General features: G+C 36.7%; 3 protein-coding genes across 8 annotated transcripts; 1 reads left to right on the forward strand and 2 right to left on the reverse strand.

Moving 5' to 3' along the window:
• The first annotated feature begins 4,861 nt into the window (after positions 1–4,861).
• On the forward strand, positions 4,862–5,388 carry LOC106301718 (putative lipid-binding protein AIR1). The gene has a single exon (XM_013738174.1). The coding sequence runs from the start codon at positions 4,917–4,919 to the stop codon at positions 5,259–5,261; it is 345 nt and encodes a 114-aa protein (XP_013593628.1). The 5' UTR covers positions 4,862–4,916; the 3' UTR covers positions 5,262–5,388.
• Positions 5,389–5,959: 571 nt separating this feature from the next.
• On the reverse strand, positions 5,960–7,030 carry LOC106306431 (putative methyltransferase DDB_G0268948). Its single transcript, XM_013743053.1, has 2 exons — positions 6,788–7,030; positions 5,960–6,718 (listed from the first exon to the last, which is right to left on the reverse strand). Exons 1-2 carry the CDS (start codon positions 6,932–6,934, stop codon positions 6,080–6,082), a joined length of 786 nt encoding a protein of 261 aa, XP_013598507.1. The 5' UTR covers positions 6,935–7,030; the 3' UTR covers positions 5,960–6,079.
• Positions 7,031–7,182: 152 nt separating this feature from the next.
• On the reverse strand, positions 7,183–12,338 carry LOC106306393 (oxysterol-binding protein-related protein 2A). Of its 6 annotated transcripts, XM_013743008.1 has the most exons (12): positions 12,228–12,338; positions 11,619–12,122; positions 9,847–10,212; positions 9,634–9,697; positions 9,195–9,553; positions 8,970–9,125; positions 8,717–8,884; positions 8,488–8,628; positions 8,187–8,417; positions 7,950–8,063; positions 7,669–7,869; positions 7,183–7,531 (listed from the first exon to the last, which is right to left on the reverse strand). In XM_013743008.1, the coding sequence occupies exons 2-11, from the start codon at positions 12,030–12,032 to the stop codon at positions 7,696–7,698; spliced, it is 2,187 nt and encodes a 728-aa protein (XP_013598462.1). In that variant the 5' UTR covers positions 12,033–12,122; positions 12,228–12,338; the 3' UTR covers positions 7,183–7,531; positions 7,669–7,695. The 6 variants fall into 6 exon arrangements, with proteins under 6 accessions (XP_013598462.1, XP_013598470.1, XP_013598454.1 ...); XM_013743016.1 differs by having other exon boundaries at positions 7,183–7,533; positions 7,688–7,869; positions 11,619–12,334; XM_013743000.1 differs by having other exon boundaries at positions 11,619–12,334.
• Positions 12,339–12,851: the final 513 nt, after the last annotated feature.

A 12,851-nucleotide genomic window follows, 5' to 3' on the forward strand; every position in this document is an offset into this window, starting at 1 on the left:
GATCGATCGATGGATATATGTCCAAAAACGCATCGATCGATGAACTTCCGAGGAAATATCCCGACGAAGTTCTTCCTCGGTATATTCCGAGGAGATTTCCGACAAACTAGTGATCCTCGGAATTTCCTCGGAAATTTGTTTCCTCGGAATTCCGTCGGAAAATTCCGAGGGATTTCCGAGGAAAGAAGAAATTCCGAGGAATTATTTCCGAGGACTTGTTTCGTCGGTATGTCCTTGGAATAACGTTATTCCGACGAAATTCCGACGATTTTTTCCCTTAGTATCCTTGCTGTTTTCTTGTAGTGAACAGATTTTCGAAATATGGTTGAAGTTTTTTGTGTTTGTGGAGAATGGAGTTCAAAGGAATCTTTCCAGTGGGAGTTCTATGTTGATAAGAATATGAGTACATCTTTTATTCACTTAGAAGAAGATCTTCAATATTTAATTTGAAATATTTAGTTAAATGTCTCTCTGGTTGATCCTTTTGAGATTTGGTTTTGATATCTTTAACAGATTTCAAAATATGGTTGAAGTTTTTTGTGTTTGTGGAGAATGGAGTTCAAAGGAATCTTTCCAGTGGGAGTTCTATGTTGATAAGAATATGAGTACATCTTTTATTCACTTAGAAGAAGATCTTCAATATTTAATTTGAAATATTTAGTTAAATGTCTCTCTGGTTGATCCTTTTGAGATTTGGTTTTGATATCTTTAACAGATTTCAAAATATGATTGAAGTTTTTTGTGTTTGTGGAGAATGGAGTTCAAATGAATTTTTCTAGTGGGAGTTCTATGTTGATAAGAATATGATTACATCGTTTGTTCGCTTAGAAGAAGATCTTCAGTATGAAGATTTGCTTAAGATGGTTTCCGAAGATTTCCGTATTCAAGAGGAAGATATAACTTTGAGCTATGGGATTTCTTTAGAGTTGAAAAGTTTGTTGAAGATTTTCCCCCAATCTCCATAGCAAATACTCGTAAACTCAGAAGTTTCATCGGCAAGATTAGAGCTTTTCATGGAATATGTTGGTTGTATATCAACTAAGCACTATTCAGGATAGTTGTCTTGATTATAAATTAAAGTTTCCAAAACAATTTGAATCATGCATGTTATTATTTTTGGAAGTCTATCCAAAAATTGTCAAATATTTTCCAACTTTATAATATATAATTAAGGTTTAAATAAATTTATGTGTTTGACTATAATAAATGATTCTCCTCAGCATAGCGTCTAAACCATTATTCTTACTAAACCTGAAAGTCACTAAGTTTTCGATCTAATTTCATTTTTAAGTTTAAACATTGCTAGATAGAAATACACTAAAATATTATTTCTGGAAGCCCATCCAAAAATTACCGAATGCTTTCCAATCGTCTGTAACATTTTTTCTATTTTTTTTAATTTTGTAAAGTCATCCAGAATATGTAAAATGCTTTCTTGTTACATTCGAAATCTAAAAAATTTCAATAAGCAACATGAATCTCAAACTTTTTTGCATTGGCTCTGAACCAATCTGATATTTCAACTCAGACCATGTTAGTCTAAAAGGTAATGAATTTCCCAGTGTGTTACTATCCTGCATAACCAAGTAAAAAAAATTCAAATTTGTTAACATCGAATTTTCTGGAAAGCTTTTTTGAAACTATACAAATCCTTCCTGAAAATTAAACAAAAATCACACAGTTTCACAGGCACAAGAAATCGTCTAAAAATGTCATAAGCAAATTCACGAGCCTACCAAAGATATCAATATGCGTAAGCCAAACAAGTAACAAAGCAAAAAGTTTCTCAAATTTGTTAATACTGGATTTTCTGGAAAGCTTTTCTGAAACTAAACAAATCATTCCTAAAATTAACAAAACCACACAGTTTCACAAACACAAGCAAGCGATTAACAATGTCATAAGCAAATTCACGAGCCTACCAAAGATATCAATATGCGTAATCCAAACAAGTAACCAAGCAAAACGTTTCTCAAATTTGTTAATATTGGATTTTCTGGAAAGCTTTCCAGAAACTAAACAAATCATTCCTAAAATTAACAAAACCACACAGTTTCACAAGCACAAGCAAGCGATTAACAATGACATAAGAAAATTCACGAGCCTACCACAGATATCAATATGCATAAGCCAAACAAGTAACCAAGCAAAAAATTTCTCAAATTTGTTAATATTGAATTTTCTGGAAAGTTTTCTGAAACTAAACAAATTCTTCCTAAAATTAACAAAACCACACAGTTTCACAAGCACAAGCAAGTGATTAACAATGTCATAAGCAAAGTCACGAGCCTACCAAAGATATCAATAGGCGTAAGCCAAACAAGTAACCAAGCAAAAAGTTTCTCAAATTTGTTAATATTGGATTTTCTGGAAAGCTTTCCTGAACTGAAACTAAACAAATCATTCCTACAATTAACAAAACCACAGAGTTTCACAAGCACAAGCAAGCGATTAACAATGTCATAAGAAAATTCATGAGCCTACATAAGAGTCTTTTCAGAATAAATCTTACATCATTGTCAAGTTATTCTTCTGCTGGTTTAGGATTGGATGGGGCCTCATTCGGTGACTCTGTCTCATTCTGCAAAAATCAGGAAAGGATATCATGATTATGTACAAAAGCCTACAATTAACAAAACCACAGAGTTTCACAAGCACAAGCAAGCGATTAACAATGTCATAAGAAAATTCATGAGCCTACATAAGAGTCTTTTCAGAATAAATCTTACATCATTGTCAAGTTATTCTTCTGCTGGTTTAGGATTGGATGGGGCCTCATTCGGTGACTCTGTTTCATTCTGCAAAAATCAGGAAAGGATATCATGATTATGTACAAAAGCTTTCAAAACTACTTGAAAACTCCAAGTGTAAAACAAGATTTGAGCATATACGTGTTGTGTCATATTAGGGAGAAAAACTTGAGTCTCAGTCTGTGGAGAAAATGGAGAGGCAAGTGTCGCATTCGATGGCTCTGTCTTTCTACAAAAAAATCAGGAAGACGATCATGATTATGTACAAAAGCTTAAAAACTACTTGAAAACTCCAAATATAAAACAAGATTTGAGCATATATGTGTTGTGTCACATTAGGAGAAATTTTTTGAGTCCCAGTCTGTGGAGACAATGGAAAGGCAAGTGTTTCATTCGGTGGCTCTGTCTCATTCTGCAAAAAAATCAGGAAGGTTATCATGATAATGTATAAATGCTTCCAAAACGTTTTGTTCTGACGAAATCAATATTTTGAGTTTAACAAATTGTATTGAGTTTTTGTTTCTATGTTCAGATAGTACCAGAGAAGTGCAAATATGAAATTTTAAGCCTTATCGACTAATTCTCTGCAGAACTCAACTTAAGATACTATGATCTGAATGCTAGCTTATTTTTATGTGTGCTCATAACAAGAAAAAACTATAAATTTTAGAGGAACAAAAGAATTACAACATCGACACACACATGTTTGAAACAATATCATATCACCCAATCTACCTGCATGACATAAACATACTAAAAATTTTGAATCTGAGCGAATAAAGCATTAGTCAAAGAAGAACTAGGAACATCAAAGATTCAAAATGGCTTACCAAAAAGCAAGGTCACAAACTATTCTTCTTCCGTAAGCCAAGTTCTGTAAATGAAAGTTCATGAGATTCCTTTTTTGTAATTTTGATGATTATGTTCTCTTAGTTTGATTTGAACAACAAAACAAGCTCAAATCTATTAGATGAAGAACTAAAAAATGAAATCCCCAAATTTCAATTCGAAAACCCTAAGTTTTCGAATTGAGATTGAAATTTTTCTTTGTAAACCACTGTCAATTAAGATTAAAACATACCGATACATAGCCCGTTTCATCGACATGGATAATCACCACTTCGTTTCTCGTCGGACTTCAAGAGCTCGTCGCCGGAGGTGACTTGTCGCTGGAGATTACTTCACCATATTTTTTTGTTGAGATAATATCACAGTTGAAAGAAAGACATTATAGTCTTTAGCTCTATTAATGAAGGTTATTATTCTGATTTCTGAAACTACTTTTGAGACAATAACTTAAAAATGGTTAATTACGAGAATTGCCCTTAAAGAATTTTAGACCTTTTACGAGATTTTCGTTCGCATAACTAAACTAACAATCAAGCCCCTATACTACTATTACTGTATATATACACATGAAAATCCATATATACATAAACATGATTAATTTATATACTAAATTTTCATTATGAAACACTCTTTCTCTTCATCGGAAGCTCTTGCGTCGAGCGATGTTCACACTAATCCACAAATCAAAATATCTAATTCTCTATGGCCGATATGTTAAATTAACAGTAATAATCAATAAAATGTCTCCAGCTGGACAACAACTTTGTTAGGATTTTGTAGAATTTCGATTCTTAATTAAATGCTCTTTGCCAAACCTCCTCTATAGATAACTAGATGAGGTTTAGATACATCTGACGTTTATATCTTTGGGAAGATGCAACTCATGCTCCATGTAGGACTAAATTTTACTCTGTTCAATTAAACTACATGCATGTATAATTATTTCAGTTGCCTTTTAAGTTGTGTTGGCAAATTCTGAAATTAAATCCTAAGAGCATGATTAATGCGGGTCTCCTATGGTGAAGTTCTTAGCTAATATAATACACGTCTCTCAGCTTTTAACTAAGAAAAACTAAGAGAAGTCTTTTATATCTTTTATTTAAGAGACGTTTTTTAGTTTTTCTTAGTTAAAAGCTAAGAGACGTATTTTATATTACGCTAACAACTTCACCCTAAGCACATAGTTTAAGCAACCAAACCTACACAAAAATCTATAAATAGGAACCCTCACCTCCCAAACGATTCACCCAACACTCATCTCCAATCACACACAAGAAAAAAGTAAAGAAAGAGAAGCTTAATTAGCATTTTCAAAACATGGCTTCAAAGAACATCACCATAGCTCTCTTCCTCACCATCAACCTCGTCTTCTTCGGCTTTACCATGGCCCAAGCTCCCGGACCTCAAGCTCCGATATGTCCCAGAAGCTCCACCCAGGTCCAAGCTTGTGTCAACAGGCTTACCTCTATCGTGGGCCTTAACGTTCTACCGCTGACGCAATGCTGTTCTCTAGTGGCTGGACTTGCCCCCTCTGTGGCCTCTGTCTGCATCTGCAATTCCTTAAAACTGTCAGTTCTCGACATTCTGGGTATCACTGTGACACTTGGTCAGGTTCTTGGGTCCTGCGGTGTTTCTCCCCCAGCTGGTTTCATATGCGCCTAATTCTCTCTTATAAGACACCTGTTCCGTCGGATAATAGTGGTGCAAGTATGCTTCTCTAATAATTATTTGTGTGTTAGCAATATCTATATGTTGTTGAAAATAAAGTGAAACATTTGTACTGTTTTTACATGTTTCGTTGTTAACTATGTTCTTCAATTTAGATTTCCGGCCGTATGTTGTATCTCTTGGTTCAGATGAAAATAAAAAAAAATATATATAATCCTTTTATGTTTATTTTATTTTGGTCATCTAATACCAGTTAAATTTCAAGTATTATTAACCAGGTAAGATCGTTGCTCAAGGAAAAAAAAAACCAGGTCAGTTCGGAACCGAAATAATCCACTATAGATCAGTCTTTTCCCAAAGGGTTTTGGGCCTAAACTATAATATCTTTGTCAGAGTTTTGGCTCATTGATACATATTCTAGGCCCTTCAGGCCCGACAAATCTGGGTATTCCTCTTTTCTCCCTCGTGAAGGATACTTTCACGTCTGAATTGGCGAGATAACAAATACTGCAAGATCAGGGAAACAGCTTCAGGTATTAACCTACACTTCTTCCATTAGCCGGTTATATGTGTGTGATCAACCTACTTGGCAAGTGGAGGACCGTAACTGGAAGACGTTTTGTTCATAGGACATATGGGATGCGACTCGTGACTCGTGACTCGTGACTCGTGACTCGTGAGGTGCCATGATATTCTCAAATTGAATCTGGGACAAGGCTAGTATCATAATATGCATACACATAGTTTCCTTTCATTACAAACTTTTACAAATTATTGTTCAACTGTTCATATACCAGTTTAAACAGTTAAAACTATTTTCTAACGGTTCCTGCGAGCATAAACGTCTTGTAGACGATGGTTCGAACCAGCTCGGATCCACCCCAGGCCATCTCGAGCTCTTTCACTACATCTTCCGACAACAACTCAACTCCTTTTTCCTTAGCCGCGCCAATAGCAGACCACGACCGCACCATCCGCAAGAATCCTTCAAACGACACCGTCCTTTTAATCTCCAGCTCCATGGGCTTACCCTCAGAGCCCAGGCCCACGCTCTCGAACGGAAACGGCAACGATTTGTAACCGTCCACAACATACTGACACTCAGGGAACTTAAAATACGGCAACGCTTTCTCGGTAAACCGAGCCATCACCGGGTCGAACTCGGGACTCACCGCCATTTCCGTGGTGTAGCTCCACACGGCGATGATCCCTCCCGGTTTACGGAGGAGACGTTTCGCGATCGCGTAGAATCTCGGGAGATCGAACCAGTGTACGGCGGTGGCCACCGTTATTAGATCCACGGAGTTCTCTCCTCCGATCAGATCCACCATCTCGTCTTCCGTCATCGACGACGGCGTGTGGTGGTAAGTTACTTTCCGATGCGGTTTCCCGAGATTTATCATCGTCTCGCTCACGTCCGTCGCGATGACTCTGTCGTAGTGCTCCGCGATCTGGCGAAAACCGTTATAAAATCAGAGATTGGAAATAAAAAAATGTGAGATAGGGAAGGTGATACATACGCCGGTTGCGGCTTGGCCGTTTCCGGTTCCGGCGTCCCAGGCGAGGTGGTGATGGTGAGAGAGAGCGGCGAGCTTGGAGTACCAATCGGCGGGGTAAGTGGGGCGTGCGTCTAGGTAGATATCTGCTTCATACTCAACGACTGACATTTTTTTTTGGTTTCTTCTTCGCCTTCGATTATTACTGGTTCATTGTTTCAGACTCTTGCTTTTATAGATGAGATGATTGCGAAGTTCGATTTTGCTACTTCCTCGTTTCAAAGTGTTGACTTTGACGGGGATGGTTTGATTGGTTAATTTGTTTCCGGTTTGCTATTGGTTTTCCATCCCTTTTTGGTTAAGTATATAATTGAAGCAACTCTGGATTCTGGATTTGAAGGAAAGGGTCTTTGCCTGAATTTATTTAAACCCTCATATTTTTTTTTTTAATTAAATACAAATGGACCAACAACCTAACATTAATCTCAACTATTTAACGAGAGAGATGCGGAAAGAAAGAGACAGAGAGATAAGACTCTACAGAGACACTCTACCAAAAGGAGATGAGACATTACACATCCTCACCCAAAAAAAAAAGTATTATAACCAAAAGCATTTCTGATATCCTCTTGTTCTCTGCCCTTCCTTTCAAACAGAAAACTAAGCCAAGAAGTTGGCTTTTGATACTACTTCCCATGTCGAGAAAACGTTTCTTCTGTGTAAAATAACTCCAATGTTGTCCGATGCAAATCTTCTCTTAACCAGAGACTTCAAAGCAATAAAAAAAAATTAATCAAAAAAAAACTTACCTTCTTGTTTCGGGTTCTCTATTAAAAAACTACAAGGGATTATATTATGTTTAGCTGGTTACAACTTACAAGATTTTGTAGGGTGAGTAATGTTACCTGAAAATGGAACTTAAAGGGCTCTTTTTAAGCAGAATCAGCTAGCTGCTCTTCCGTGAACTCGCCGAAGATGTTTGGGCAATCATCCCACTTCCTGTGTCCTCTTGCTTCCCAGTAACCGCCCGTGTACTTGAACGTTTCATTTTCTCCTTGTTTCTCGAACCATCTCGGTCTCCACCCGCTTTCCTGAAGTTGCCTCGACTGCATAGAAACCAGAGACCTTAAAACATAACTTTCAAAACGACAATTCATGGACCAGTGAAATGTTAAAGGTGACGTACCATTCTTTGCCTTCTTTCTAACCGTTGTTTCTCTAAGTTGGCCTTCTCATATTCACCATTCTCCAGATGCCTTTGGTCTGGTCTTAGCCTTGAGTCTGTGGGAGGAAGCATCTCCTAAATTCATGGATCAAATTTACACAAGATTAGCAAATGCTATAAGAAGAAAAAAAAAGAAAAAGAATAGACATAGCATGTGTAGAAGAAACAAGAATCAAGATTATATCATTTTAACAATACCTTCAAACCAGGTGTTAGCTCGTTCAGTGTAATAGCAAATGAAGTTAAGTTGTATCTAGTCACATTAGGCGGTGGCTTGGTCCTTCTCCACAGCAACGAGGCATTTGATGCAGGATCGCTGACTTTCGTCTTACTGACTCCATCGCCAGCAACATAGTAAAGACTATCATCCCATTTACCAAATACTGTTGCAGCTTTTTTCCCAGCCACGTCTTCTACAAAACCATTTACCTACACAACGTACACTTGTTCACATAAGTGTTGTTTCAAGTACATTAGATTATATATCATTGTAACTCACCTGGTGTGGATTTCTCTCAAGAATGGATTGTTCCTTAAACTTGAGAGTACAAGAATACTGGCGGTTCCCACGGATTTGCATCACTCCATGATGGTCACAGTAGAGTTTACCTAATATTATATTGTATATAGTCGATGTTACCTAATAACAAAAACCATTATAAAGTTATTTCAGAGCCAGAAGACAGCAAAAGTGACTCAAACGTAGTAGTTTATATCTTTATATATACCTTGCTCCATTGAAATACTTCTCCATCATCAAACTCCAGAGTCAAAACTCCAACAGGTTCCACTTGAATAGATCTCCCCCAAAACTTTGACCTGAGGTTAGTGTCACCCCAGAACTTCCACCCTTTACCTTCACAGTGGTTGGCGATAACAGTTGGATGGTGACTCACCTAAAAAAAAAAGAATGATATTCCCATAGTCTTGAGTAAAAATTCTTACATTTACACATTCTAACTTTAGTGTTGAAAGAAGTACCTTCTCAGAGAAGAAACGTATTCCCTTTTCAGGAAAGTCAGCTTCATATGTTTCTCCAAGCAAAGGGTTGAAGGGCTTACAGTGTCTGCCTTCAGTGGAAGCATAGCCAGAGACCGCAAAGGCAGCAACGTTCAAGGCTCTTAGCAGACCGTTCCCCTAGTAATCCAACAACATAAGAGAGTGTAGTGTAGCAATTACAAGTAAAGAGAGTTTGTTTTCACTTACAGATTTGCCATGTTCATATGCTCGGTCCAGAAGATAAGAGTACTCCAAGTCTTCAAAGCACTTCTGGAGGGATGATATTGGTTCGTTGAAATAGACAGGGAGGCAAACTCGGGTGAGATCTTTTCCAACGTTGTCTTTGATCATAGACCAAAGACTTACAGCTTTCTCTTTTTCAGCTGGATCAGGAAGTTTTGTTCTTCTCTTGATATCCGCGTATCCAGAGTTATTAGGTAGATTGGATCCAGAACCAATGTTGGGTTCGTTGAAGTACTCCTTTGTGTCGTGGAAGGAAGGCTCGTCTTCTTCAGACACATCCTCAAACTCTTGTTTATCATCAGATGAAGCAGTTGTGCTGCATTCTAGAAACCAAATAATGTCAAGCCAAACACACAAAGGAAGCCTAACCAATTGTACAAGATCAATGCTTTAGAGCATGTACCACTATACTTTCCACGTCCAAGGCTTGAATGGATCCCTGGTGCTCCAGCTTCGAGATTAGCTTCCTACACAAAACAAAACTCACATTACTTAGTAGCTAACATGATTAAAATACTGATAAGAAGCATGGTAGATGCCAGTCTAATTGCAAATCAGACCATAGAACATTCAAGATATGGATAAAATTAAGTTTTTATATATATTAAGTATATACCTCAAGCTGCCTCAGTGCGTCAAACAAATTCGTTCGTTCGTCATGAAGTAGTTTGATTTGTCCATGCATTTCAGAAAACTCTGATAGCATGATCTGCTCGCAGTCTTTAACGAGATTCTCGTTCATTCCAGCTTCTTGCAACCGTTTCTTTAACCTCTCCGTTGATATAGACAAATCCTTTGGTGAGGTGAAGGAGAAATCCCCATTAAGTGACCGGAGAGGAAAAATGCATTTTGCAGATGCTAAAGCTTGTAACCAAGCTGCTCTATCACTTATAGAGTCAGTCCTCAGATGAAGAGTCTTGGTCGCTGTGAATATATAGAACTTCCTCTCATCAGACTTGCTTTCTCTGAAAGATGAAACCTGCTGGAGGAAAACATAGAAAATATATAAATCTAGTTACAAGCTCAAGTACTTAATCAAACCAATAAGAAGACAAAACAAAGTAGAGACCACAAATTCGTCCAACAACAAATCTGTTTCTGGATCAAAAATCTCAAAGATCCATCTTGTAAAAAGCAAAAAGGACCCTAAAATTTCAAAAACTATATGCTCAACTTTGAAAAAAAGCTTGAAGTTGCAGATTGGAGATACAGGAACAAATCAAGCTGGGCCCATGAAGAGATCATTTTAGACTGGATAAGGCACGTTAGATTTTATATAGGTTGAGAAAGACAAAAGGTATTATTACCTATAAGCAAAAAATATCATAAGGTTATGTGGATAAGAGTATTTGGATTAAGCTAAATATTTAAAATTTGAAAGTTCAACAAAGAATATGCCTGTAGAAAAATTCAGAACAAGCCATCGTTTTCTCATTGTCAAGCAAGAAGCATGTCAAAACAGGTCTTTTTTATAATTGGCTAGACCCCACCCTCCATTATTTCCAACAGACTTGTTCTAAGCACCAAAACATGTCTAACATCCAAGAAATAAACTCTATAATTAAACATATAGTAGAATAAAATATACACATAAGCCCATCACAATGAAATAATTTATGGTTAGAAGTCTTTTTATATAGTCAATGGGAATTCACAAGTAAAAGATGTTAATGAAAAGTTAAAATGGTTATTATACCCTTTAAGGCTTTTAACTCAAGTACCATTGCAAGACAAATCAAATCAAATCACATGCAAGTGCAAATTGTCCAAAATTCAATAGACTTGTTTTAGTTATGCAACTGAAGAAAAATATCATAGTTCCAGTGACTAAAATTGACATATATCTTTAATCTTCTTGGCCTCTTCTCAAAAAGAAAGAATCCAAATCGTTATTGACGGATGGCAAATGGGTTATAACTTATAATCTTGAAAAACCAATAGAAACAAAAAAAAAAAAAGAAGAAGTTAGAAACTGAACCTAACACATAAAAACACTAATAAGAAACCAATTTGACCACTGAACAAAACCCTAAAGGTACAGAACACCAGATTGTAGCAACCAACAAAAGTGTTTAAAGTTTTGAAAACCAAACAAGCACCTGTTGATGTGACCCACTAAGAGATTAACAGCAAGTTCAAAGCTGGCATAAAAATTTAATACCAAACAGATTAAATATTAATACAAAAAAAAAAAAAAAAAAATCAAATTTAGGGTTTTTATTATTTTCCGTCAAAAGAACATAAATGAACAACTCTATAAACCGCTGGTTATTTTTCTCAAACTATGAGTGGTAAAAAGGCTTCTCCTTTTCCCAGAAAGAGATGTAAAAAAAACAAACACTTCAATCAATAAAATAAAATCTGGAGTTCTTCTCAATGTATATATACCTTAAGATGAACAATGCCGACGCTTTTCTCCTGTTTCCGGCGACCACTGCAACTATCCATCCTCGAGAGACGATCAGCGGAGATATTTCCAATGAGCCTCACGTCGTCTGAGGAAGAGAGTAGATTCAGATTCTCCGGTCGCCGGATCTTGGAGTAAGACAAGATTCCGTCGCGGAGGAGGAAGTATCTAGATCTCCATCCTTTGCTGAAGTTTGTCCACTTGTATAAGATCCCAGCCACCGATCCAGCCGAGGCCAGGCTCCTCCGGTTGGATCCACCGGTTAGCGACGTCGCCGGAAGACTCCTCGACCTAGTTAGATTCGTGACCGGCTGCGGCGGCGGTTTGTTATCATCAAGCGCGTGTGGACTCTCCAGAGTGATGCAGCAGAGAGGATGCAGCTCCTTCACCCGCATTTTTGTTTTTTTTCAATCGCCGATCACTCCGAGGAGGTGACTCCGATCACAGACTTAGAAGCACATTCATCTCTGAGTGTTTTTTTTTATCTGAATTAAAAAAAATTAATAAAGAGATCGAAGAGAGTGGTAGATGGAAGCATGCATATTTGGGGGATAAGATCGACTTGAAGAAGAAGAAGAAGAATAAAGAACCTGAAGCTCTGAAACTCAGATTTCTCAGACAAGAGAATCAGAGAGAGAGAGAGAGAGAGAGAGAGAGGTTGTTGCTTTAATGTGAGACTGCGTAAGCTTTCAACCCAACTATAAAGGCTTTATGTAATACATTTACATATATAGGTCTCTGGTGGATATGTATATAATGTATGTTATGTGTATATATGATGATGATGATGGTGAATGAGAAAGATGTTGGGGGTGGTTTTAGATTGTAATTTCCAAATATTGAAAAGGATATGAAAGGAAATAAACATGACTTCTTTTTCATTAATTTGTATCCTTAATTAGATAATTTGTCCTTAATTAGATACTCTTACAAAGTGTTTTTTTTTTTAATTTAAATCAGAAGATAGGTCCACAACATTAATCACATAGTTTGATTTCAAGCAATCAAGGTCGCTGACAGTTACACCATGATTACAGTTCAACAAACTATTTGGTAAAATGTGGTAAAAAACACTTTGTAATATTTAATTTACCTTTTTATCTTATTTTATACGTTATATCACATATTATATCGTTAATAAAACATCATATATAATATAAACTAGTCAAAATATTAAGTTACCAAACCTTACTAATCAGATTTACTGTTATTTT

The sequence above is a fragment of the Brassica oleracea genome, chromosome C1, assembly GCF_000695525.1.
Source record: "Brassica oleracea var. oleracea cultivar TO1000 chromosome C1, BOL, whole genome shotgun sequence".
Lineage (NCBI taxonomy): Eukaryota > Viridiplantae > Streptophyta > Magnoliopsida > Brassicales > Brassicaceae > Brassica > Brassica oleracea.